This window comes from Aspergillus versicolor (genome assembly GCF_001890125.1).
Source record: "Aspergillus versicolor CBS 583.65 unplaced genomic scaffold ASPVEscaffold_11, whole genome shotgun sequence".
NCBI lineage: Eukaryota > Fungi > Ascomycota > Eurotiomycetes > Eurotiales > Aspergillaceae > Aspergillus > Aspergillus versicolor.
This window is the reverse complement of record NW_024467534.1, coordinates 715,943-739,066: the sequence shown is the minus strand read 5'-3', so window position 1 is coordinate 739,066 and position 23,124 is coordinate 715,943. Positions and strand designations below refer to the sequence as shown.

The 23,124-nt window shown below is 53.0% G+C and overlaps 13 protein-coding genes across 13 annotated transcripts; 7 read left to right on the top strand and 6 right to left on the bottom strand.

The window, feature by feature from the left end:
- Positions 1–178: 178 nt before the first annotated feature.
- Positions 179–1,743, top strand: ASPVEDRAFT_88056 (dienelactone hydrolase; the record flags this gene model as incomplete). The annotated part of the gene is made up of 3 exons (XM_040818227.1): positions 179–416; positions 469–906; positions 956–1,743. 3 exons carry the CDS (start codon positions 179–181, stop codon positions 1,741–1,743), a joined length of 1,464 nt encoding a protein of 487 aa, XP_040672531.1.
- A 481-nt stretch (positions 1,744–2,224) lies between these two features.
- Positions 2,225–4,105, top strand: ASPVEDRAFT_46118 (aldehyde dehydrogenase family protein). Its single transcript, XM_040813476.1, has 5 exons — positions 2,225–2,311; positions 2,372–2,881; positions 2,928–3,400; positions 3,448–3,859; positions 3,918–4,105. The coding sequence occupies exons 2-5, from the start codon at positions 2,480–2,482 to the stop codon at positions 4,029–4,031; spliced, it is 1,401 nt and encodes a 466-aa protein (XP_040672530.1). The 5' UTR covers positions 2,225–2,311; positions 2,372–2,479; the 3' UTR covers positions 4,032–4,105.
- A 40-nt stretch (positions 4,106–4,145) lies between these two features.
- Positions 4,146–5,470, bottom strand: ASPVEDRAFT_140906 (putative acid phosphatase; the record flags this gene model as incomplete). Its single annotated transcript, XM_040807696.1, has 2 exons — positions 4,146–5,231; positions 5,282–5,470. The coding sequence occupies 2 exons, from the start codon at positions 5,468–5,470 to the stop codon at positions 4,146–4,148; spliced, it is 1,275 nt and encodes a 424-aa protein (XP_040672529.1).
- A 586-nt stretch (positions 5,471–6,056) lies between these two features.
- Positions 6,057–7,700, bottom strand: ASPVEDRAFT_46116 (putative ribosome associated DnaJ chaperone Zuotin). The gene is made up of 3 exons (XM_040813475.1): positions 7,480–7,700; positions 7,251–7,391; positions 6,057–7,195 (listed from the first exon to the last, which is right to left on the bottom strand). The coding sequence occupies exons 1-3, from the start codon at positions 7,630–7,632 to the stop codon at positions 6,146–6,148; spliced, it is 1,344 nt and encodes a 447-aa protein (XP_040672528.1). The 5' UTR covers positions 7,633–7,700; the 3' UTR covers positions 6,057–6,145.
- A 136-nt stretch (positions 7,701–7,836) lies between these two features.
- ASPVEDRAFT_46115 (LYR motif-containing protein) lies at positions 7,837–8,794 on the top strand. The gene is made up of 3 exons (XM_040813474.1): positions 7,837–8,164; positions 8,233–8,412; positions 8,514–8,794. The coding sequence occupies exons 1-3, from the start codon at positions 8,089–8,091 to the stop codon at positions 8,606–8,608; spliced, it is 351 nt and encodes a 116-aa protein (XP_040672527.1). The 5' UTR covers positions 7,837–8,088; the 3' UTR covers positions 8,609–8,794.
- Positions 8,795–8,916: 122 nt separating this feature from the next.
- Positions 8,917–9,121, top strand: ASPVEDRAFT_88051 (uncharacterized protein; the record flags this gene model as incomplete). The annotated part of the gene is made up of 2 exons (XM_040818225.1): positions 8,917–9,006; positions 9,056–9,121. The coding sequence occupies 2 exons, from the start codon at positions 8,917–8,919 to the stop codon at positions 9,119–9,121; spliced, it is 156 nt and encodes a 51-aa protein (XP_040672526.1).
- A 55-nt stretch (positions 9,122–9,176) lies between these two features.
- Positions 9,177–10,656, bottom strand: slt11 (Pre-mRNA-splicing factor ECM2). The gene has a single exon (XM_040813473.1). It carries the CDS (start codon positions 10,499–10,501, stop codon positions 9,350–9,352), a length of 1,152 nt encoding a protein of 383 aa, XP_040672525.1. The 5' UTR covers positions 10,502–10,656; the 3' UTR covers positions 9,177–9,349.
- A 121-nt stretch (positions 10,657–10,777) lies between these two features.
- Positions 10,778–12,795, top strand: erg6 (sterol 24-C-methyltransferase). Its single transcript, XM_040813472.1, has 3 exons — positions 10,778–11,450; positions 11,513–11,547; positions 11,601–12,795. The coding sequence occupies exons 1-3, from the start codon at positions 11,247–11,249 to the stop codon at positions 12,493–12,495; spliced, it is 1,134 nt and encodes a 377-aa protein (XP_040672524.1). The 5' UTR covers positions 10,778–11,246; the 3' UTR covers positions 12,496–12,795.
- A 281-nt stretch (positions 12,796–13,076) lies between these two features.
- Positions 13,077–14,697, top strand: ASPVEDRAFT_140661 (putative MFS transporter; the record flags this gene model as incomplete). Its single annotated transcript, XM_040807672.1, has 5 exons — positions 13,077–13,304; positions 13,359–13,373; positions 13,429–13,830; positions 13,885–14,277; positions 14,359–14,697. 5 exons carry the CDS (start codon positions 13,077–13,079, stop codon positions 14,695–14,697), a joined length of 1,377 nt encoding a protein of 458 aa, XP_040672523.1.
- A 162-nt stretch (positions 14,698–14,859) lies between these two features.
- ASPVEDRAFT_46108 (uncharacterized protein) lies at positions 14,860–17,078 on the bottom strand. The gene is made up of 6 exons (XM_040813471.1): positions 16,440–17,078; positions 16,129–16,351; positions 15,773–16,061; positions 15,535–15,719; positions 15,366–15,424; positions 14,860–15,296 (listed from the first exon to the last, which is right to left on the bottom strand). The coding sequence occupies exons 1-6, from the start codon at positions 16,710–16,712 to the stop codon at positions 14,940–14,942; spliced, it is 1,386 nt and encodes a 461-aa protein (XP_040672522.1). The 5' UTR covers positions 16,713–17,078; the 3' UTR covers positions 14,860–14,939.
- ASPVEDRAFT_46107 (uncharacterized protein) lies at positions 17,000–17,707 on the bottom strand. The gene has a single exon (XM_040813470.1). The coding sequence runs from the start codon at positions 17,560–17,562 to the stop codon at positions 17,083–17,085; it is 480 nt and encodes a 159-aa protein (XP_040672521.1). The 5' UTR covers positions 17,563–17,707; the 3' UTR covers positions 17,000–17,082.
- Positions 17,708–18,288: 581 nt separating this feature from the next.
- ASPVEDRAFT_335223 (SNG1 family protein) lies at positions 18,289–19,967 on the bottom strand. The gene is made up of 3 exons (XM_040810748.1): positions 19,671–19,967; positions 18,567–19,616; positions 18,289–18,517 (listed from the first exon to the last, which is right to left on the bottom strand). Exons 1-3 carry the CDS (start codon positions 19,783–19,785, stop codon positions 18,369–18,371), a joined length of 1,314 nt encoding a protein of 437 aa, XP_040672520.1. The 5' UTR covers positions 19,786–19,967; the 3' UTR covers positions 18,289–18,368.
- A 1,208-nt stretch (positions 19,968–21,175) lies between these two features.
- Positions 21,176–22,777, top strand: ASPVEDRAFT_33031 (putative amino acid permease family protein; the record flags this gene model as incomplete). The annotated part of the gene is made up of 1 exon (XM_040810677.1): positions 21,176–22,777. The coding sequence occupies one exon, from the start codon at positions 21,176–21,178 to the stop codon at positions 22,775–22,777; it is 1,602 nt and encodes a 533-aa protein (XP_040672519.1).
- Positions 22,778–23,124: the final 347 nt, after the last annotated feature.

Genomic DNA, 23,124 nt, shown 5'->3' with positions numbered 1-23,124 from the left:
GGCTTTCCGCCACGATGCTGGACGGTGTCCCGAAGGAAATGACGAGTATGACGTATTTCGACTGTTGCAGGGTGACGTATCTGCCCATCTTTTTTAACTCACACGGTGTTCCAAACTTCCTCCAGGAACAATTCCTCTCTTGCGGAAAAAGTCTATGTCAACTTCTATTTGATAAACAATGGCTTCGGTGACTATCAACGCCCCGAGCGGCGGCTTCCTCTATTCGAACTCCAGGAATGCTCGCCTCATTATCACTGCCGAGACCCCCGAGTTCGATCGTGAATTCGTCGAAGCCTGGCTGAAGGAGGGATTTAATGTCGTATACGTCCCTTATAGCGAGGATGAAAAGGAGTACGCTCGTCGCCTGACGGCTGTCAAAGAGGGACTCAGTGTTGGCGACAACTATGGTATTATCGGTATGCAAATAACACCATCCTTATTTCTGGATGGAGATTCTAATCCTTGTAGCGTTTGGTGACGCGGCAGCGTTCTGTTTGGAATATTATCTCAAGCCGAATAACGTCAGTCGCCTGTGCGCACTCGTCTGCTACTACCCGACCAGCATCCCCGATATACGGTCGCACTACCCGCAGACGGTGCGCATCTTGACGCACCTGGCTGGCGAGGTCATCGACGTTATCACCACACCGACGGTTCTGGGCTTGCAAGGTAAAAAGAAGCGAACAACCAGGCAGATCAACCCCGGAATCGGGGTAGGAGAGCAGCTTGAAATCGGACACCGCGCATATACATACTCTGAATCCGAGCCAGGTTTCGCCGAAGTGGACCAGGAGGAGTATAATCGGCTAGATGCAGACCTTGCGTTCACTCGATCACTCGAGATGCTTCGGAGAGCTTATGGACAGGACAGGGATTTGGAAAAGCCTTGGGAGGAGCATTTGCAGGGTATGCTTGGATTTCACTGGGATTTGTAGCCAATACTAACGGACTACAGGCAAATTCTTCTCTCTGGACCTTGACGATACTATGCAGCATTACACCAAGAACCTCACTCCTACCGTCACATACGCACCGACCCTTAGCGGTGGCACCGGGGCGCGTGCTCTCCGTCGTTTCTATGATAAATATTTCCTCCAGAAGCTTCCTCCGTCAATGCGCCTGCGTCTGATTTCACGAACCACAGGCGCCGATCGCGTGGTGGATGAGATCTACATTTCCTTCGAGCATACCCAGGAAGTCCCGTGGATGCTCCCGGGAGTCCCTCCAACCAATAAGAGGGTAGAGATCGTCGTAGTGAGCATCGTTAGCCTACGTGCTAAACAGCTGTACTCCGAACATATTTACTGGGACCAGGCAAGTGTCCTGGTCCAGGTCGGCTTGCTCTATCCCAAGCTCGTTCCTCAAGGTGTGCAGGGCCTTGATCGCCTGCCGGTTATCGGACGGGAGTCGGCTCGCCGAATCCTCAACGAGGACCCGGAGGTCGATGAGCCAGAATTCCACAACCGGTTGATCATCCGCGGGAAGAAGCGAAGAGAGAGTAAGAGCAGTAGCGCCACGAAGAGTCAACTGCAGTCTCCGGCGCCGTCAGAGACGGAGAGCCCCAACAAGGGAAAACAGGCCGGCGCCCAGAACGGAGAAGAGAGCAAAGAAGAGAGCAGGGGAGAAAGCTGGGGAGAGAACAGAGAAGAGAGCAAGGAAGAGACCATAGAGACCAGCAGCACCCAAAATTATGAAAAGAGCCATGTCGAGGAAGTCAAGGAAGGCCAGGAAGAGGAGCTTTGATTATACAGGGCCCAGAAAGTGATCACAGTGACTCCGCAAAACGCCTTTTGAAGTTATGGTCGATCTTTCGTTCCTTTATACCCCTTCGTCGAAGTCTTTCCACCTACATTCACTTGTGATATCATGACGTGCTTTATTTAGCCATGCCCAGGTATAGCGTTCAATTTTGTAGTCATTTTTTGAATTTCGTTTTAATATATATACCATCTATTCCACTGCACCCACGTCTACGTCCATGGTCATTTGCTGATTTGATGAATTGGATTCGCATTGTGCCAATCGCGAGGCCTCAAAGCTGGACCTCAAGTTTATGCGGCAGTATCTTCCTTCTACCGAAGTATCGGATTGGTTTCAGGGGGCATAAATCCCTATAAGTAGGACCTCTTTTCGAAGACAATATCCATGTATTTGGCCACTGGAATTGTGGTGTATATATGTAGTGGCGGTGCGGGGAAGAGGAGCCTGAGGTCATCCAGGAACTCTCCAGCTCAACACCCACTGCTCAAAATTATTTGCCTTGTGGCAAAGATACTGGCTTTACCTTGTCTTCACAAACCCAATTGAACAGGCAAGTAATTCAACTTCAAGCATTACCTGCCTTTCCATGCTGATCCAATTGATACCTCAGGCTTCATTACCCCACTTCTTATCGCCTTAGACGACCGCCGACGTAGCCACTCCGTCGTCCTCTCTACAACCTGCCCCTCTCTCTTTAACGCCCCTTATCGATCCCAGAATGTCAAACCAAGTGCGCACCATCTCGCCCTCCTCCGGGAAAGTCATCTTCGAACACCCTGGCCAATCTCTCGACCAAATCGGCCAGGTCGCCCAAGCCTCCGAAGATGCCTTCCGCACCTACAAGGAGCTCTCCCTCGCCGAGCGCAAGGCCATCATCGTTAAGGCTCTGGAGATAATCGACACCAACAAGGAGACCCTTGTGAAGGAACTTGCCGATCAAATGGGTCGTCCAGTTTCCTACATCGGTGGCGAGATTGACACGATGCGCAAGCGGGCCAACTACCTTCTTGACCTGGCAGAGGATAAGCTCAAGAGCGTTCCAGGGCAAGCGGAGACCGGATTCAACAGATATGTCAAGAAGGTTCCAGTTGGGCCAGTGCTTCTCGCGACTGCGTGGAACGTAAGTCCTCCCAACAATTCGTTGCAAGCTAAAACTAACCAAGCAGTACCCATACCTGATCACCATCAATGCCCTCGTCCCTGCGCTCCTCGCCGGAAACACCGTGATACTCCGTCCCTCTCCTCAGACTCCTTTGTTCGGAGACCGCCTTGCCTCCTTCTTCGAACAAGCTGGTCTGCCCAAGAACGTTCTACAAGTTGTCCACTTCGGTGCTTGGGAGGTTTTCGACGAGGTCGTCAAGATTCCCCAGATCAAGTTGGTTTCCTTTGTCGGATCTACGCAGGGAGGCCTCCGTCTTCGTCAGGCAACTGCCGGTAGAATCCTGCCACTGAACCTGGAACTCGGTGGTAATGACCCAGCCTACGTCCGCCCTGATGCGGATCTGGCGTACACGGCCGCGAATGTCGTTGACGGCGCCGTTTTCAACTCCGGCCAGAGCTGCTGCGCCATTGAGCGCGTATATGTGCATGCAGATGTACATGATGCCTTTGTAGCTGAGATTCAGAAGGAGCTAGCAACGTAAGTCTCGTCCCCTGGACGATTGTTCTTAGCTAACAATTACACAGCTACAAGCTCGGCGATCCCCACGACAAGGCAACTACTACAGGCCCTGTAATCTCCAGCCAAGCAGTCAAGAATGTTCAATCGCATATTGATGAGGCCCTGTCCCGTGGAGCGGTCGACTCTACGCCCACAAACCCCACCTTTGAGAACCTCCCAGGCTCAGGGAGCTTCATTGCCCCGAGAGTCCTCACCAACGTGTCGCACGACATGCGCGTCATGCGTGAGGAGACCTTTGGCCCTGTCATCCCAATCATGAAAGTCCAGTCTGACGACGAGGCTGTGGCGCTGATGAACGCCAGCGATTATGGTCTGACTGCTAGCGTGTGGACAAAGGATATCAAGACTGGCGAGGATTTGATTGAACGTATTGAAGCCGGAACTGTCTACATCAACCGTTGCGACTTCCCTAGCCCGGTTCGTCCCCCTTGTCTGTTCAAGTTGAGTTCAAGTCTGCTGATAAAATATACTATAGGACCTTGCGTGGATCGGCTGGAAGAACTCTGGCCTAGGCTGTTCGCTTGGCCCGCAGGCCTTCGATGCGTTCTACAAGCTGAAGAGCTTCCACATCCGACAGACTCACGGCTAAACCCTCGTATATTAAATTTTATATACCTTATAGATAACATAACATAACATTAATTTTCTGCATTATATCCGTACAGTCTTCCGTACCTAGCTTTCATACATCCTACTGAAGTATTTACGGCCTGCGGGAAGTCGCTGGCTTCTTACCAGTAACGTGCGTCTCACGTTGTCCACTCTTGAGGGTACGGCTGTACTTGATACCCACGCTGTTACCCGACTTCACATCAAAGGGCACAGGGCTAGAGTAGTCATAGGTAGCTGTTAGGCCGGCATACGTCTTCTTGACCACGTCCAAAATTCCATGTCCACCAGAGCACTTGCCCTCGGTAGCAGGGACAGGCCAGTCGGAGGTATGCTTGGCGTACTCGCCATTTGCCAGGGGACCAGGGTACGACACGTTCAAGTAGAGGTTGCTTGTGTCGACTTCGTAGTTGGTGTACCCGACCTTGTCGGCGAGGAAGGAGAGTAGGTTTGCACCGCAGTCCCAGCGGCCGAGACTGGGGAGGCCGAAGTTGGCGGATAGAGAGGCGATGATGCTGTAGTGGGTGTAGAAGGTGTTGTCTTCTTTGCCGAGAAGTTGCTTAGGGACAGCGCCGCCGAGCAGGAAGCTGAAGACCTTGTTGCCGAGTTCGTAGGTGTCGTTCTCATCGAAGGTCAGGAGAACGAGGGTGTCGTTCATGAAGTACTCGTTGTCAAGTAGGTCAATCAGGAAGTCCCAGGTCCAGGTGCCGGAGAAGGAAATGTCTGTGTCGTGGCCGTCGTTTGTCATGTTAGGGGTGATAAAGGAGTACTGGGGGAGGCTGTGGTTGGCGAGGTCGGCGTAGAAGGAGGTGAAGTTCTTGATCTGGCGGAGACGCGTGGGATCCTCGGTGACGGAGTCGAAAAAGACCATGGGGTTGTGCTTGCGCACGTAGTCGTCATCGCCCGAGGTTGGGTAGCGGAAGCCCTGGTATCCCGGGTAGGGCAAGTGCTCCTGGTACTCACCCCAGGAGATGTTCTTGGTGTCGAACATGTCCGCGATGGTGGAGACGTTGGTGGGAACCTGGTTGAACTCGTCGTTGTCCATGCCGAAGGTGTCACCACCGGCGGAAGCACAGTAATTTGGCTCCGAGGGATGGGTGACAGCCCACAAGTTGGTAAGGGTGAGACCCTTCTTAGCCAGCTTGGCTAAGTGCTTCTCATCGGCGGCGACATCGAAGTCCTTGATGGGATTAGTATAGTCCTGGGAGGTACGGCATATAGGGTACATACTCTATTCTCTAACCATATTTGGATAAAGCGAGAAAAAGACTTGCCCTGGACATTGGACACAGGGGAGTAGGGCTTGACGGTAGCCCGAGCAGCTTCAATCTCAGCTACTGAAGGTGTCTGCTCAGAGGAGGTCTGAGCTAAGGCAACGGACAGACCTCCGAGGAGGGCGACAAGGGCCTTGGAGTACATAGCGCCGGGAGCTTTGATTGACAACAATTGGTGAATATCGATGCCAGAGAAGGCCTGTGAGCAGGAGAAAAGACAGAGATCATCGTGGGATCATCGGTCTTTATATAGCTTCTAGGAGAGGGCAAAGTGTGCTAAAGCTGCTGGCACTAGCAGCCCCATCGCTTACGGCTCACTCGCGTGTTCATCTCTATCTGTTGACATCCCTCTAATAGCCCCATCGCAATTGGTTACATCGTGGGCTTCGCGAAAGATCGAGTGTTCCACCGCGCGGAGATTGGAGAGCTGCACGTTGCAGGTCGATGGTTGATGAGTGGACGAGCAAGTTGCATCTCGAAAGGAACAGGAAGCGGGTGGGGAACCGTCGCCCACGTGCGGGGCTGGGGGCCTCCGACTCGACTTCTGGCCAACCCAACGACTGAGGGAACCCACGCCCGGGCACCGACAAGCTTCCCAAGCATGCGCAGCCTGTATTGGCGGAGATTGGCAATGCTTATCCTCGTGGGCAGCCAGCCGGCCATGGCCGTCAAGTTGTCAACCAGCCCTGGCGCACATGCCGCAGGCATAATCTACTCGCAGTAAACAAGATGTAGGCAATCATTCATGAATTTCATTCCGCTCATCAGACAGTAGTCTATCTCTAATCACTGTGCATGTCTAACAAGATTGTTAACTAATCTAAGCAAAGAACTTGGCCTCGCCCTCCTTTGCCTTGCCAGCGCCAATCAGCCTCTTGAACTCCTCAGCGTACACGTTCTTGACGGCGGCACCATCCTTGCCAGCAGCAGTGAGGCGCTCAGCCAGCGACGCAAGCTCCTCGCTGTCGATCTTGCTGTTGATGAAGTCAACGTCCGTAAGGACAGAGTCGACCTGGCTGGCAGAGGGCTCGCCAGATTCAGCAAAGTAGTTGACATCCTTGACGGATCCCTTGAGAACACGCTTGTTCTTCTTAGCAGCGTTCTTAGCGGCCTCCTTGGCCTTCTTAGCCTTCTCACGGTCGGCCTTGGCTGACTCCTCAGCGTCCTTCTTGGCCTTCTCCTCTGCAAGACGGGCGTTCTCCTTCTCCTCGGCCAATCGCTTAGCCTCAGCCTCCTTCTCGAGACGCTTCTTGTCCTTGTCAGCACGGGCGGCCTTGCGGAACTTCTTGATACGCTCATCGAGGGCAGCACAGTCATCGACCAAGTGGCGCAGACGGGCAGTGTCCTCGGTCTTGCGCTTGCGACGGGCGTTGGCGTTCTTCTTCTCGACGTGACGCTTCTGGTCACGGCTCTCACCGTCATCGGGAACATCCTCATCAAGGTATTCGAATGTACGCCAGCTGTCGAAGTTGTACCAGAAGTTGTAGAAAGTATCAACCTCCTCAAAGGTGCTGTTGTCGTCACCTAGTTGAGGAACAGGCTGGATCTTGGAGAAGCGGCCCTCGGCCTCGAAAACAGGAGCCCAGAGCTTGAAGAAGTCGCCCTTTTGGCTCTGCTTCTTGCTAGGAGGCTCGACATCGGCAGCCTCGTCGACGGAGTCGAACTGGCGGCGCTTGACCGGGTCGGACAGAATCTCGGTGGCCTTCTGGATACACTTGAAGAAGCTGTCGTTCTCGTCACGGTCGCCGAGGGCAGCCTTCTTGTCGGGGTGGTGACGGAGCACCTTCTTGCGGTGAGCACGCTTGACCTGCTCGGGGGTTGCACGCCAGCGGTACTTTGTGAGTCCAAGAACTGCGTAGTGGTCTTGACCCTACAAATTTATTAATATAGCTTCAATTGCCCGAGCTGTAAACTCAAGATCATACCTTCCAGTCCTTAGCATCCCGCTGGAGCATCATGGGGTCCTCGTCCTCGGAGATATCATCATCCTCGTCATCTTCGGTCTTCTTGACGTTCTGCTGAGCCTGGATGCGCTCATCCTCGGAGAAAGTACGGTGGTGACGCTTCTGTTGGTTTATTAGCCCCGCATTTAAAATAAAATGAAGCCCCCGCATAATTCAGAAGCACACAATTAATAGCACTCGGAAAACGTACTCTGCGGGCGTGAGCCAGGAAATGAGGTCCAACAGGCTCGAGGTTCCTCTGGGTAGCAGCAGAAACTTTGCCAACAGCCTTGAAGTCTTTGTCGGCGCTCCAGCCAGCGGACAGGGCCGGGAGAGTAACATTGAGAACCTGCGCGGAGGACATCTTGCAAGTGAAGCCGATGAATAGACTCGCGCTTCGAGAAGATGGGATTATAGGATGAAAAGTGGGAGGGGATTGACTTCGCACGAAGATCAACAGTGCTGAAAATCGAGTGGGATTTTTTTTCTGCCCCTGTCGGCCGCCTTTTGTCCAACCAATCAGCCACTGCACGTTTCGGAGGTCATCGAAAGCCGAACTGGACATCAAGACGACTTCCAGTTTCTTCTACAAACATACTGCCTAGCTTCTTGTTTTATTCTCTTCCAGAGGAATAACCTAACACTCGTATTGAACCTGCCTGCTGTCTTTATTTCCAGGCCGCTCCCGGATAGTAATTCCACGTCGCCCCTAACATATCAACGGGCAAAACGCCATAACCTCAAGACCACCACCGAATCAATACCCAATTCTCCAGAGATCCTCATACTCAAGGATCCTACGTCTCAATTCAAACCAACAATGGCCTCTCAACCCGCCGTCTCAGCACTAAGTGCCTACCGACAAGTCCTCCGCGCCACCCGGATCGCATTCCATAGTCAGTCTTGCTCAAGCACAACAAGCACACTCTACCGAACAGTACACTGATTACTTTCACTGCAACAGATGACACCAGAGTCCTTCTCGCCGCACGCCAAGAAGCGCGCCAGAACTTTGAAAAGCACCGCCGCTTCGGCATAGACACGCCCATGCAGATCAACCACGCCGTTGAGGTTGCGAATATTCTGCGCCACAATATCGTGCAGGGTGCGCGGGATGCGGCGGCAGATGAGAATGCGAAGTGGGGTACGTATTCAAACCTCCTTTGGTGGACTGGCGGAGCTACGTCCTCGGTCTTGGAGATCATGGGTGGCAAAGAAGCTAATATGACTGCTTGAACGTTTTAGAACTCCGCATACACGATGACATTGAGCGTGGCGATAACGACTCGATCAAGGTTGGAGGGAAGAGCGTTAAGGTCGATAAGCCGTGCTCATCATAGTTGGTCTGGGGTGGTATGAGGGCCTATTGCCTATAGTGCGATGTGCGATGCGATGTATAATATTGGTTGATTGCATGTGGGCAGTTGTATTATAGTATACCCACTTTTTCTCTCTCCTTTGGCGTCTTGGGACATTTATAGCGATAGAATGGACAGGATTCGAGAATTTAAGATTGTACAAGCTACAGCTGCATCCATAGGTATGGGCGTAGTGGAATTAGACCATGGTCTGGAATGAGCACGCTGAAAAATATATCGTAGGCTCATGGAGGGGAATAATACCAAGCAGTATCATTTAAAGTTTGACCATGGCCATTATCCCGGCTGCATTCATCGTCATGATCCTGGGTATCTACTTTGTCCAGCATGAGATCATCCTCGGCATCATTCCAGTTATTGTACGCCCCCTTGAAGTTCAAGTCAACTTTCGAAACTAATTATATCCAGGTGTGCTACTTGGGCTTCGTCGCATACTTCGTCAGTCGACTGATCGTGCTTAATGGGAGTGAATGAGGCAGCGTTGTATATATATAATAAAGAATTGGTGGTGCACTCACCATAATGGGGTGCCTCAGGTACAAGATATATATTTACGGGTAATTTTGATAGAATGCCATTTCTGTCCTATTTTGGGTATTCATGGCAGTGAGATTTAATCGAATAAATACAATAACGCCCGCTTCTAATGACATGAAGCCCTCGTCCAATAGCAACCACACCCACGCAAAGAATAACAATAATTTAATCACCAGACAGACTTGAGTACTGAACATCGCCACTACCAGGAGGGGGCGCAACAGCCACATTGCGTGGCCGCTCTTCTTTTTCAGCCCCTGCTGTGATTGCCCTCGTTGCTTGACCTCCAGTTCTCGCGGGTCCTGCGGTTTGCCGACCCTCACGGGCATACTTCAGCCGCTCTTCCCGATCCAGATTATCCAACGACTTCGGCTTACCCCACCGAATGCGAAGAGGGCAACCTTGAATAATAGCCTTTCCTTGGCATTGTTTCGCGGCAGCTTCAGCGGACTCACGAGAGACATAGTTGACAAATGCGCAATGAGCACGGTGGGAACAAATTAGAGACCGGAGCTGGCCGAATTGAACAAAGAACGACCGAAGAGCGTGCTCGGGAAGGTCGTCTTCAACACCAGTAACGAACAGAGACGTGATGTTCGGATCCGCGGGAGGGAGGATGTCTTCTTGCGATGGTGGCAGCTGCGCAGTGCCAGGGAATGGTCGGCCGCCGCGGCCGCCGCGCGCACCTCCTCGGCCACCCCGACCGGGTAGTGCTGTGCCTCTTCTGCTCTCACTTGTCCGTACAGGTCCTGGCGCATTTCCATATCGGCTCTTGACAACCGGCGCGTCCGTCGGAGTTTCCTTCTCCTCTCCATCTTCTTGCGGCCCTTCGAGCTGCTGTCTGGGCTTCCTGTAGTATGGTTCGGAATGCGCAAGCCGCCGAAGTAACTCGCGAGCTTTCTCGTCTGTTTTTTCGTATTCCTCGACTGCACCTCGGCCTTCTTCAATTTCCTTCTCGTGGCCCTGTGCGTAGTATTCGCGGTTGATCCCACTTTCGGGGCCAGGCGCCACCATCTTCAGCGCGGCATCGCGAACGACAATCGGGAGACCGAACGAGAGATCGAGCATGCAGCACTGGCAGCAGTTCTTCAGTCGAGCACAAGTGAGACAGATATTCGTACGCTTGGTGCGTGCAGTGCGGTCGGCCTTCCATCGGAATATGGTGAACGGACGGGTGCAGATCTTGCATTCGGCGCCGTGGTCCTCCTTGAGCATTTGGACGTAGGGGTTTTCTGGGAGGCAGCTTTCGCAGACAGACGGGAAGTCCGTGGACTCCCAGCCTGACCGGTTAAGGTCCTGTTTGATTTGAGGAGGCATGTTGGACGCTGTAGGAGAGAGTGACAGCGAGGCCGTATGAGACAGAAATGATGAATAACTATCGATAGTTGAAGGGGTGTGGCTGCGTGTGGCGCAGATGTGGCTGAATTACCTAACAAACTTTTCACATGAATGTTTGGAGGTCTGGGCCTCAGGCAGTAGTGGCGGTGGTGAAAAAAGATCTATCGTATCGAATACGATGTTTGATAGTTTCCACCTGCAGGCTGCAGGATAGCCCGGCTTCCAGCGTTTGTTTATCGGCTACAATCCAGTCCGGACCACGCGAGACAGTCGTATTGCGTGCTACTGCAGAGCCGTGCTCTTGAATACCGCAACGGTGTAAACTGCCTCAGTGCCTCAACTGTCAGGGACTTTCGGATCAACCCCAGACTAGCCCCAATGTAGCTAGAGGGCTGCGTCGGCTGCCCCTGAGCAACAGCCGTGATTGGGCGGCAGAGCCAAAAAGCCGGATCTCAAAATCACCTCCTTTCCCGTCGTTCGTCCATCCATCGTATTCACTGCGTATTCACATTCTTCGCTTCTTCCTTGTCGTTCTTTCCCAAGCACTCCAGGTTGTCTCGTCGTTCTCTCGTGGTTATAAAGACCATCAATCTGCGAGCCGACAGTCGTTGTTGTGCTCTTTCAATTCTCACTCCATTCCCGACTCCCTGAGACCCTCTCCCGGTTGCCCCCTTTTTTAACACAAAACCAATTCCTCTTTCACACCTCAATCCTCAATTCGACAATGGCTCCCTCTTCCCTAGAGAAGGAAAACCACCAGCGTGATGCTGACTTCAACCGTGCCCTCCACGGTTCCTCCGCCGAGGCTCAGGGTGGTTTCGCTGCCATGCGCCAGAAGAGTGCCGCTGCGCAGAAGGCCGCTGTTGATGAGTACTTCAAGCATTGGGACAACAAGTCCGCGGAGGTTGAGACAGAGGAGACTCGTGCTGTATGTTGCTTCATTTAATGCAACTCGGCTGTCGCATGATCCTAACCTTTCTGTCTGAATAGGCCCGTCGCGCCGAGTACGCTACGTTGACCCGACAGTATGTGTTCGATTGCAGAAAACGATGAGAGACATAAAACTAACCTGGCACAGCTACTATAACCTTGCTACCGATCTCTACGAGTACGGATGGGGTACATCTTTCCACTTCTGCCGCTTTGCCTACGGAGAGCCCTTCTACCAAGCCATCGCCCGCCACGAACACTACCTCGCCCACCAAATGGGTATCAAGCCCGGCATGAAGGTGCTTGATGTTGGCTGCGGTGTTGGCGGTCCTGCCCGTGAGATTGTCAAGTTCACCGATGCGAACGTGGTTGGTTTCAACAACAACGACTACCAGATCCAGCGTGCCACTCGCTATGCGGAGCGTGAGGGCCTGAGCGACAAGCTGAGCTTCGTCAAGGGTGACTTCATGCAGATGCAGTTCCCCGACAACTCATTCGATGCTGTCTACGCTATCGAGGCCACCGTTCACGCCCCCGAGCTCGTCGGAGTCTACAAGGAGATCCAGCGTGTGCTCAAGCCTGGTGGTATTTTCGGTGTCTACGAGTGGCTCATGACCGACGAGTACGACAACGAGAACCCCGAACACCGCAGAATCCGTCTTGGTATTGAACAGGGAGACGGTATCTCCAACATGGTCAAGGTGTCCGAGGGCCTGGCTGCCATTGAGGGCGCTGGCCTCGAGCTCCTCCACCACGAGGACCTGGCTGATCGCCCGGATGCGATCCCCTGGTACTACCCTCTTGCTGGTTCATTCAAGCATATGACCTCGCCCTGGGACTTCTTCACCATTGCCCGGATGACGTGGTGGGGCCGTGGCTTCGTTCACCGTTTCGTCGGCTTCATGGAAACATTCAAGCTCTTCCCCCGCGGCACACAAAAGACCGCCGACAGTCTGGCATTGGCTGCCGACTGCCTTGTTGCCGGTGGTGAAAACAAACTGTTCACTCCCATGTTTTTGATGATAGGAAAAAAGCCAGAGTAACTGTTTTAAGCTGGACTTGAAGGTCGACGGCAATTGTTTGTTGTTGGCTGCCACCTGGATAAAACCGTCCACGGCCACAATCATACCTTCAGTCAAAAACCCGATACTGGCATGAATGTACAATGACTTTGCATGTGCAGGCGGTCTATTATATTTAATAATTGTCCATTTCTCTTCTCTTCTGTGTGTTTATTTCATTTGTTTTACCGTTACGGGCCGTACGAGACCGGAGCATGTGGCTATGGTTATGATGTATCTCTAGATTAATAGATCAAAAAACATTTTCCATTGCGCGCACAATATCCCTCCAAGGCTTCTGAGGTAGCTCTCAATATGGTCTCGTCCATGGCCGATCTAAACGCCAATTGGCGATGAATTGTCTGGGACCAGTCAGCACCAGCACTAACGGCGTTTAGGGCCTTAGTTCGCTGCTGAGATAGCTGCCTATTTGAGTAATTCGCCCAGCACCAGCACCAGCACCAGATCTGCCATTTCTAATCCTGTGGTCGCACTTTTTTTCTTTGTTTCTTACACTAGTTGTTGTTCGCTTCCTTGTCGAGTAACGGTGAGCAGGGTTAACAATGACTGCAAGCTTAGAGCCGCAGGAACAGCTTCAGCAACATGCTGAAGACGCGGAGAAGGGTCTCCAAGCTCAGGCACAGTCCGACTTGCGGGGCAGCGGTGGGAATACCAGCTCCGACAACAATGACAAGCAGCTGGAACGCTGGAACTCCCCCGGGAACACCGCGAAGACCATGGCCACCTTCTGGGCGTTTCTGGTAATGGGCGCAAATGACGCTGCGTACGGCGTGAGTTTCTACTAGGCATTTTATGTTGAATTCACTGACTGACTGTTCCCGTAGCCTTTGATTCCGTATGTGAGTGACCTCGGACATATCCCCGTGGGTATTCAATTAAATTCAACTCAAATAGTTGGAAAGTTGGTACGGACTCAGCTATACTACTGTATCCCTCGTCTTCCTCTCCCCCATAGGCGGATACACCCTCGCCGCATTCACAAACAACATACTTCATGTGCACCTGGGCCAGCGGGGCATCGCCTGGCTCTCCCCGGGATGCCATCTGATCGCCTACATCGTCAACTGCCTGCACCCGCCGTACCCAGTCCTCGTCGTCTCCTTCATCTTCGCAGGACTAGGGAATGGCCTGGCTGACTCCGCGTGGAATGCATGGGTTGGGAACATGGCCGATTCAAACCAGATGTTGGGCCTATTACACGGCCTTTATGGTCTCGGCGCGGTTATGGCGCCGCTGATTGCAACGAGTTTGATTACAGAGGCCAAGGTGGGGTGGTTTTATTTCTATTATATCATGGTAAGCTCTGCATACCCCAGAATTGACACTAACTGTGTTGCTTACATGGAAAAGGTCGCATGCGCCGCCATCGAACTAGCCTCCTGCCTCTGGGCGTTCTGGGACGCCGACGCCGCCGCATTTCGCGAATCCCAGCGCAACATCTCCAACATAGCAGGACAGGAAGGTTCTGAAGGAGCCGGGGCAGAGGAGAAGGGCGGCGTGCGCCGCGCTTTGCTCGTCCCCCGCTACGCCCGCGTCACTTGGATTCTCGCCTTCTTTCTCCTTGGTTACGTTGGTCTTGAAGTCGCGATTGGCGGGTGGGTGGTGACGTTCCTCATGCGCGTGCGCGACGGCGCCGAGTTCGCCAGCGGGATGGGCTCGACGGGGTACTGGCTTGGGATTACTGTAGGAAGGGTTGTGCTGGGGTTCGTGACGCCTAGGATTGGGGAGAAATTGGCCATTGCGGTATGTCCCAACACACACACACACACACGGGTAAAGCAAACCGGGAAACTGGAAACTAACATGAATTGATTCATTCTCTAGATATACCTCCTCCTCGCCATCGCATTTTGTCTAATCTTCTGGCTCGTCCCGTCTTTCTACGCCTCTGTCGTGGCCGTCTCCTTCCAAGGCTTCTTCCTAGGCCCTATGTTCCCGGGAGCCGTCGTGGTAGCGACCCGTCTCCTCCCACGCGCCCTGCATGTCAGCGCGATTGGCTTCGCCGCTGCATTCGGAGCAAGCGGTGCGGCTATCTTGCCGTTTGCCATTGGGGCGGTTGCGCAGGCGAAGGGCGTGGAGGTCCTGCAGCCTTTTGCCATTGCGCTTACTGTCTCGATTTTGCTGCTTTGGGGTGGACTCCCAAGGATGCCAAAGGCTGTATAGCAGGGCTAGTGGGACTAGCGGGTGTAGGCTTGGGTATCGATGAGAGATTGGGGCTGCTATGGCCATGGACGTGGCTAGGCCCGCGGAAGATGTTCCGGCGCACGGCGTACATGGCCAGTATAGCGACGAAGAGGCCGACGATGACGGCGGAGCCACTGGTCAGTCGGTCAGTCATGCACAACCAGCTAAATGAAACGAAGCGAAACGAAAGACATAAATAAACAAACAGAAAGGGGTACATACTAGTTCATTTCCCCACCACTCGTCGGAATACTCACAGGGAAGCAAAACAGCACTCCCACCAATATAAGCCAGCAAACCGAGAATGCATTAACGACGTACCCTGCCTTCCCCAGATTAAATGGCCGAGTAGGCGAGAGCCTGTCCCGCCTCCGACACGCCAGGATCCCCTGCGGCACTGTGTACGCGATATTGACGAGCAGGGCCGCCATATTAACAAAGGAGTTAAAGGCCTTGCTGCTTGCGATGTAGAGCAGGCCGAAGACGATGAAGAAGGATACCGAGAGGAGTGTTGTTCGGACGGGCATGTTGTGCGTTGGCGAAATCTGGGCGAAGTAGGGGGAGAAGGGGAGGGCGTTCTTTTGTTGTACTTCGTTAGGATCACGTCCTTCCAGATGTATATAACGATTAAGGAGTACTGTACTTACATCTCGAGCAAGAGCCCATGCATTCCGACTCACTGACACCCACTGCGTACAGACCGTAACTAAACGATCAATTCCTTATTAGCACCGAGTTTCCCTCTCCTCATACCATCCACCCGTACTATTTATGCAAGTATAATAACTAGAGAATGGGACATGGGCACGGACATACCAAAATAAAGCAACACCAGACACGCCTGCAACCCGGTCGCAACAGACTTGCTCCCCGTCGCCTGATAAAACGCCTCCAGACTCGGTATCCAGGCGTCCTGCACGGCCTGCACATCTTGCATACCCAGGAGAAGAACAACAGCAAAGGGGATCGTGGTAAGCAGACCCAGGGCCATAGTTGAGTTTCTGGCCATATTAGCTGGCGGATTCAAAACTCAATTGCAGGGGATTAAGCATACATAGCAACAGGAATCCCTCGTTCAGCGCCCTTGACTTCCTCGGAGAGATGTACGACTGTTCCTGTGGTTGAGAAGGAGAACATCCCCGCGCTGATACTGAGGAGCCACGCCGTTGAATTATCATACCCGCTTCTGTTTTGATGGAGGGACAGGTTCGGTTTTTGGTATTGGGTCCGGGCTAGGGATGTGAGTACGGCGACGAGGAGGGTTAGCAGGAGGAGGGAGAGGGATAGAGTTGCGGTTGTTTGGTATTTGGTTTTTGACGGTGGGATTGTGAAGATTGGGATAACTATATTATGTCCATTAGAACCAGGTTAACAAGTTAGGGCTAGGTTCATGAATGGGCGGCGGCTTACGAGAAAGCAAGACCAAAGCCACATAACCAAGATATACCTGCCACTGAGTCGGCTGGAACCCATCAACCCAGAAGGTGATAATCCTGAAGATCGAAGTAATGGTATAAACAGCACCGGCAACGCCGCCAATCCAGAAGCCGAGGAGGTTGATGATGCCCACGGTGAAGGAGGCGAAGGCGCGAGTTTTCTTCGGCGCGAGGAAGTACGTGAAATGGTAGCAGCCCTACTTTAATTAAACACTTTTCAAAATTTTCATTTCTTTTTTCTTGCCAACAGATACCTGGTTGCAGCAGGTGGATGGGTATATATACACCAGAAGAAGGAATTGCAGAGACCATCTCGCACACACCGAGCAGGACAATCCACTGGGCAAGGCCGGCAATCAGCACGGAGAGAAGAACTGTGATGCCACCGCCGTCGACGAGCGCGGTGCCGAAGGTTGCGGCGTAGCTCATCCATGAGTTTGTGATTGTGAAGGCGAGGCCGGTGGCGCCGAGCCAGGAGAGGGACCGGTCGAGTTGGTTGGCATTATTGGTAAGGGGGAGGGCCTCTAAGGTGAGTGAGTTGACTTTCGTTGACGACATTTTGCTATTAGCAGTATTACTAGGGCAGTAGGGCTGTAGTGGAGATACTATCAAGGATATATAGCCGACGTGTAGATGAATGCCAGGGACGCAAGGACGGCCTCAACTGGTCACGCAGACAATGTCGCCATCACAATCCGACAAGACCAGGGCAAGAGGAGAAGGAATAGGAAAAGGAGGTGGGTGGAAAAGCGAGCTGTGGCACCTTCACATTCCACGGTGCAACTATTAAGCCGAATTAAGTAGAGTATGCCACACCGGCACATGCAAGTATAAGTACACCAATAAAAAAAAATGTAACTAAAAAATCAACAGATCATGATTGAATATGTCCCGCAAATCCATCTAATGCCAATACTCTGCATGAAGCTCACGCAGCATAACCAAGCAAAGCAGTGCAGAAGAGCATCGCCAAAACACCCAGCCCAGCCTTGTTCACAGCCGGCGCGCGCACAGCCGCATTGTCCTCGCCGTCAGAGGAATCCTCGCTGTCGGCATCGTTGTCACTGTCGTTGTCACTGTCGTTATCCTTGTTGGCCGTGCTGCTAGGCAAAGCAGCAGAGGCAGTATGTGTGAGGTTTCCGCCGCCGCAGAAGAAATCGCCGTCCTTTGCGCCCTCCTCGCGGATGCAGTCGAGGAGGTCGTTGCCGGACTGGCCCTGGGCGAGACAGTAGAGGCCGCAGTCGTCGTTGTAGCTCTCGACATCGGCGTCCCCGCAGCACTTGTCCATGATGTCGGAGTATTTGTCGGAGGTGGAGATCAGACCGCAGGCGATGTCCTGGACAGGGAGAACCCAGGCGTTGCCAGTGCAGGTGGCAGCAGCAGCGGAGGAGGAGGTAGTGGTAGACATTTTGCAGTAAGCGAGTGTAGATGAAGCAATGGAACGAGAGACGCGATGCGATGGATGCAATGAAGCAGATTCGGAGATGATGACAGAGAGACAGAAGGAGGAGGCAGAGTTTTTAAAGCTGGAGAGTCTCTCATGACCAGCTGGACTGCCTATATTTATCTTTCTGAAACATTGAATCTTGGCAGCAGGCGAGAACCAATTGGGTGACAAGCTGGGCAAATTCGGGCCAATGAGAATGCCCCCGGAGCCAACAATTCAGACTCAGCGGCCCAATGTTTTGGTTTCCAGTTCCTTGCGTTGGATCCCTTGTAGGGCAGATCCACAGTACAGCGGGACTTGCAGTGAGTTCCCTCCCTCGTAGTTATCCAGTCATTGCTTGTTAGTACCCGGCAGACACGAGCAGAGGCTACACCACTAATCTATCAGGAATCATTCATATTCTGCTATCATATCCTCACAAATATTCGTGCAATACAGTATACAGTGAATACGATATATCCCTCGTATAGGCCCACCCGAATACCAGCATGCCATCTACGCCAATCAAAACAGTGCATCTCCTACGTCGATGATATGCCTCATGAAACACCAGCCTCTGCCGGGAATCTGCGTGCTGAACCAGAATGCTAAATATACATTTAAACATTTTATGGGGAATGTGGCCACTGAAAGAAAAAGCTTGTGCTGATTAAGTCTGCCATTCATATAACCATTTATTTCATTTCATCATTATAACATCTTCTGTCTATATACTCTATATGCATTAAAGTTGTGGCTTCCCCAAGTTTCAGTTTACCAAGTTTCAATTACAACCCCCTCTTCATCTTCCACCGCATAATAAACGACGCGAACGGGAACAGCACAAGCGACACCGCAATCCACGCAAAAAGAACCCCGAAGTCGAGTCCAATCTTCGAGTGCGTCCCGAACAGGATCGTGCGCAGTGCATTGACAACTAACGAACTGTTAGCTTTTGATATGTAGATAAAAGTAGATAGACTTACTCCTATGCAACGGCCAGGCGTACCCCCACTTGAAGAATCCCGGCGCCAGATCCAGCGCATAAAACCCGGAGCTGACATTCGTAATGACCCAGAAAATAAGGAACATCGAACTGTACGGGAACCCGAGGATCATGGCCATGTTCTCACACGGGAGACCCAACGCGGCCATCCCGACCCAGTTGAGCATCCAGAATACCACAAACGAGCCCTTCCCGTAGGCGTTGGGGTTGGCGGCGGAGACGGTATCCGGGGCCGGGTGGTTGGAGAAGGGGATCTGGAAGGCGAGCGAGACGAAGGAGTAGAAGAGGGAGAGGAAGAAGTATGCTGCGATGGAGCTGAGGATCCGCCAGATGATCCACTGTGGAATTTTCAGGGTGTGGGGCCCTTTCACGAACATGGCGTGCACGGGCATGAGGAAGGGGAAGTTGAAGAAGGCGAGGATGATGAGGTAGATCAGGCCAATTGTGACGGACGGGGTTGCGGCAGCGGGCGCGAAGGGACGCAGGTCCAGCGTGTTAAATGCGATTGCAGGGTTAATAGCTTGAGGGACCTGGGTGAGGTCGACTGATTGCTGCGCGATGTTGCGCACCCATTCTGGCCCGAATTGCGCGCGGAGCTGCAGTTCAAAGGAGTTGAGGGCTGGGGTTATGTAGGTCTCGACCGTGGTCTGGTCTCTGGCAGAGATGACGACGAATTGCGCGACATCGCTGGGATTGTAGGAGCTGTTGCCGGTTGAGACCGCGTCGCGCAGCAGGGTGGTTGCGTCGGGGGAGACGATAACCGCGGCCCAGCAGTGCTGGTCGTAGACGGCCTGGATCACGGCGACCGGGTCGTTATTGAACTCGGCCGGTGGCTTCACAGTATATCCCAGGTTCTGCCCCCCGCCCAGCTGTCCTGCCAGGTCTGTCACGGCAGGCCCGACAAGTGCATCTTGGGCGTTGTCAAAGTCCACCACCCACACTTTCAGGGACGATAGTTTATGTTCGGAGCGAAACTGCACAGCCCAGTAGAGCGACAGGACGGAAAGAATGAAGACGCAGAGTAGGAGCACTGTAACACATACACGTGAGCTTCAGAAAAAGCAAGAGGCTTGGGCTTGCATACCAGTGCGCGCCCATTTCACCAACACCTTCCGGCGCACTTCGTTGAGCCGGGGATCGAAGAAGCCCACTGCAGGCGGGGCCTCCTCAGGCTTCTCACCGGTCTCGGTCTCACCCATGTTGCTTTGCAATTGTCACAGCAGTGAAGATGGAAAGGATATTTAAAGAGAGAAAGAGAGAAAGAAAAAAAGTTGTAACCCCGACTTATCACCGCATTTGGATGGAACGGGACCGTTATCCGAAGCTTAAGTCCGAGCGGAAATGGACCGCCGCTGACCAATCCGGCTCTTTGGTCAGCACCAATGCTTTGAAATGAAACAAGAAGAACTTGTTGCGTTATTATTCTAGCACTCCGGGTCATCTACAACCACTGTATTTTCGAGGAGCCCATGGAGTCTGCCCTACTCTGCACTGTCGAGCAATTGGGCTCAGGTACGCAGTCAGCTCTTATCTCCGGTCACGTCACTCAGCATCATCTGCTTAGTCATATATCCGATGGACATGGCCGCCACGAGTGTTTCTGGATGTTCCTGCAGGGTTGGACTCTGGAGTGCATAAAGCGATCGGATTTGATTAGAGCGTACTCGACAGCCATGATATACCACAGCCAAGCCAGGATACTACTCGACAGCGGAAATCCCGATCTAGGGTAATGTATCTAGACAAAGGGGGAGAAATTCAGTCAAAAAAGAAAAGAAAAGAAAATGGCATCAAAAGAAAAATGGCATCAAAAGACCACTGGCAATGAATGTTGAGATGCTCATACCCCAGCAGAGGTGGACGTGACGGGATAGAAGGCGATCTGACCGTCGTGGATTGCCCTCACAATGGAAGGATGATGCGCTGACATCTTCGCAATATAGCTATGGCAGAAGTCCTGAATCATGGCAGGTCTGGATTGAGCTGCAGCTCCAGCGTGCTCGAAGCATTGGTGCCTGAAGCAATTTCCCGAAGTTAATTGACTTCCTCACTGATATACGGCACTAGGTTTCGGGCTGGCGCCGCGAATAGGAATTGTCGTTTCTTACTGGAAGTTGGCACCGAGGGAAGACGTCGTCGTCCTGCTCGGCTGGACATGCGCGGGAGGTGCCGTTGAGATAGACATGAGGATGAGGTAATGGAGATAGAAGATAGGCAATGCTTATCAGGAAAGACCACGAGAAGATGCGGAGAAGAACCCACTGCATCGGCTGGACTGGACAGTTTGAGCAGAGTCCACGATGAGCGACAGCCGGGGAGCTCCAAGCCTCAACGCAAGGACCTGCCTGAAGGGGAGCGATCCTCCAAGAACAGACTCCCGACCAGCCTCTACACGGTGTGCAGTGAGAGACACAGACAGTGAGATAGACCCACTTGCGTCACTCCAGTTTCCCCGCAAATCGAAAATTTCCGCACCAAATTCGCCCTCTGCCTCTCCAACATGCTCTCCGCGTGAGAAGTCGAGTCTATATATCGAGTCCGCTCACCCACTCCAGAAATGAGCTGATTCAATTTTATCCTCAATTGACCATGGACGACGACGGCCCCGTCAAGCCTCCTGGGTCGTCCCACAGCGAAGATGAGCAGGACCTGGCTGCCATGGGCCACGTGCAGGCTCTTTCGCGCAAATTCAACATCCCCAGCATGCTGGCCTTGGCCTTTTGTGTCCTGGGAACCTACTCGACGTTCGCTCAGGATCTCAGCAGCGGCCTCACCAATGGCGGCGCCATCACCATCCTCTGGGGCTTGGTGCTGGTCACCGCATGCAATATCTGCGTCGCCGTCTCCCTCGGCGAACTGACCAGTAGTATGCCTACTGCGCTGGGCCAGGCGTACTGGGTGCACCGGCTTTGGGACACGCCCTCTGGCCGCTTTCTCTCGTACATGACCGCCTGGATCAACACGTTCGGCTGGTGGACTCTGACGGCCTCGCAGGTCGCCTTCATGGCGGAGTTTCTGCTCGGCATGAAGACCTTGTTCGCCCCTGAGTGGGAGGGTGCCGGCAAAGGATGGCTTCAGTTTGTCGTCTATATTGGTGTGGTGTTCGTCTTGACATTGACCAATGTCGTCAGCTGTCGATCTGACAAGGTCCTCCCGTGGATAAACAACTTCGTCGGCGTCTGGTTCGCCGGCCTGTTCGTCGTCCTCTCCCTGGCCCTCCTCATCTCCGTCGGCATCAAACCCGGTCTATCATACCAGCCCGCCTCCTTCGCATTTGGCGAGTGGATGAACCGCACCGGCTGGTCCGACGGTGTCGTCTGGTTCACCGGTCTCGTGCAAGCCGCCTACGGCCTAACAGCCTTCGACGCCGTCATCCACATGGTCGAAGAAATGCCATCTCCGCGTCGCAACGCCCCGCGGGTCATCTGGCTCGCTGTGCTCCTCGGCGCCATCACCGGCTTCATATTCATGGTCATCTGCCTCTTCTGCATCCAAGACATCGACGGTGTCGTCGACGCAGACCTCCCCTTCATTGAACTCATGCTGGAAACAGTCGGCCTGAAAGCTGCCGCCGTCCTCATTTCCTTATTCATCTTCAACGGCCTCGGTCAGGGAATCAGCATTCTGACCACGGGCTCTAGACTCACCTGGGGGTTCGCTCGCGACGGCGGTCTCCCTTGGAGCCCCTACTTTGCCCTCGTCGACCCGTACTGGAAAGCGCCCGTCCGCTCCCTCTGGTTGCAGGGCTTCCTCATCGCCCTCGTCGGCATCCTCTACCTCTTCGCAAGCACAGTTCTTGAGGCAATCCTCAGCGTCAGCACCATCGCGCTCACCATTTCCTACGGGATCCCCATCTCCACCTTATTGATTGTCGGCAGAGATAAACTCCCGCCCGGCCACTTCACTCTCGGCCGCTGGGGTCCCCTCATTAATTGGATCAGCCTTATCTACTGCATTATCACGACGGTCTTCTTCTTCTTCCCCGGCGATCCCAGTCCAGCGCCTGCAGATATGAATTACGCCATTGCGGTGTTTGGTGTGATGCTTGTTGTGGCGCTGGGGTTCTGGTTCTTGCGTGGGAACCGCACGTATCTGCAGACGGACGATGCGGTTGCGCAGATGTTTTATGCGCGGAGGTTGGAGGCGGACGGAGTGAGAGGGGGACAGGAGGAGAGACAGAAGATGTCCTAGACTTAGATTATACAGTAGTTATTGATTACATGATTTACTCCACCTATCCACTATGCATCTGAAAGTGATATTTTATACGGGGTAAATCGCATCTCCATAAGAATCAAGGCAATAACAGACAGGTCCGCGACACGCTACTAAGAGGGTTATAGCAGCATATTAAACCCCGCATCATTTGATATTAGCCGAGACCCCAAGATGCCCAGATGGAAGATCTGCATCTCCATCAGGAAATTCTCCGGCAGATTTAATCTATAAATTGTCCACAGAATCTGTATGAAGGTAAAGACATGCACTCGCTCAGAGTAAGCATAGAAAGGGCTGCACCATCGCACCCACTGCTCTTG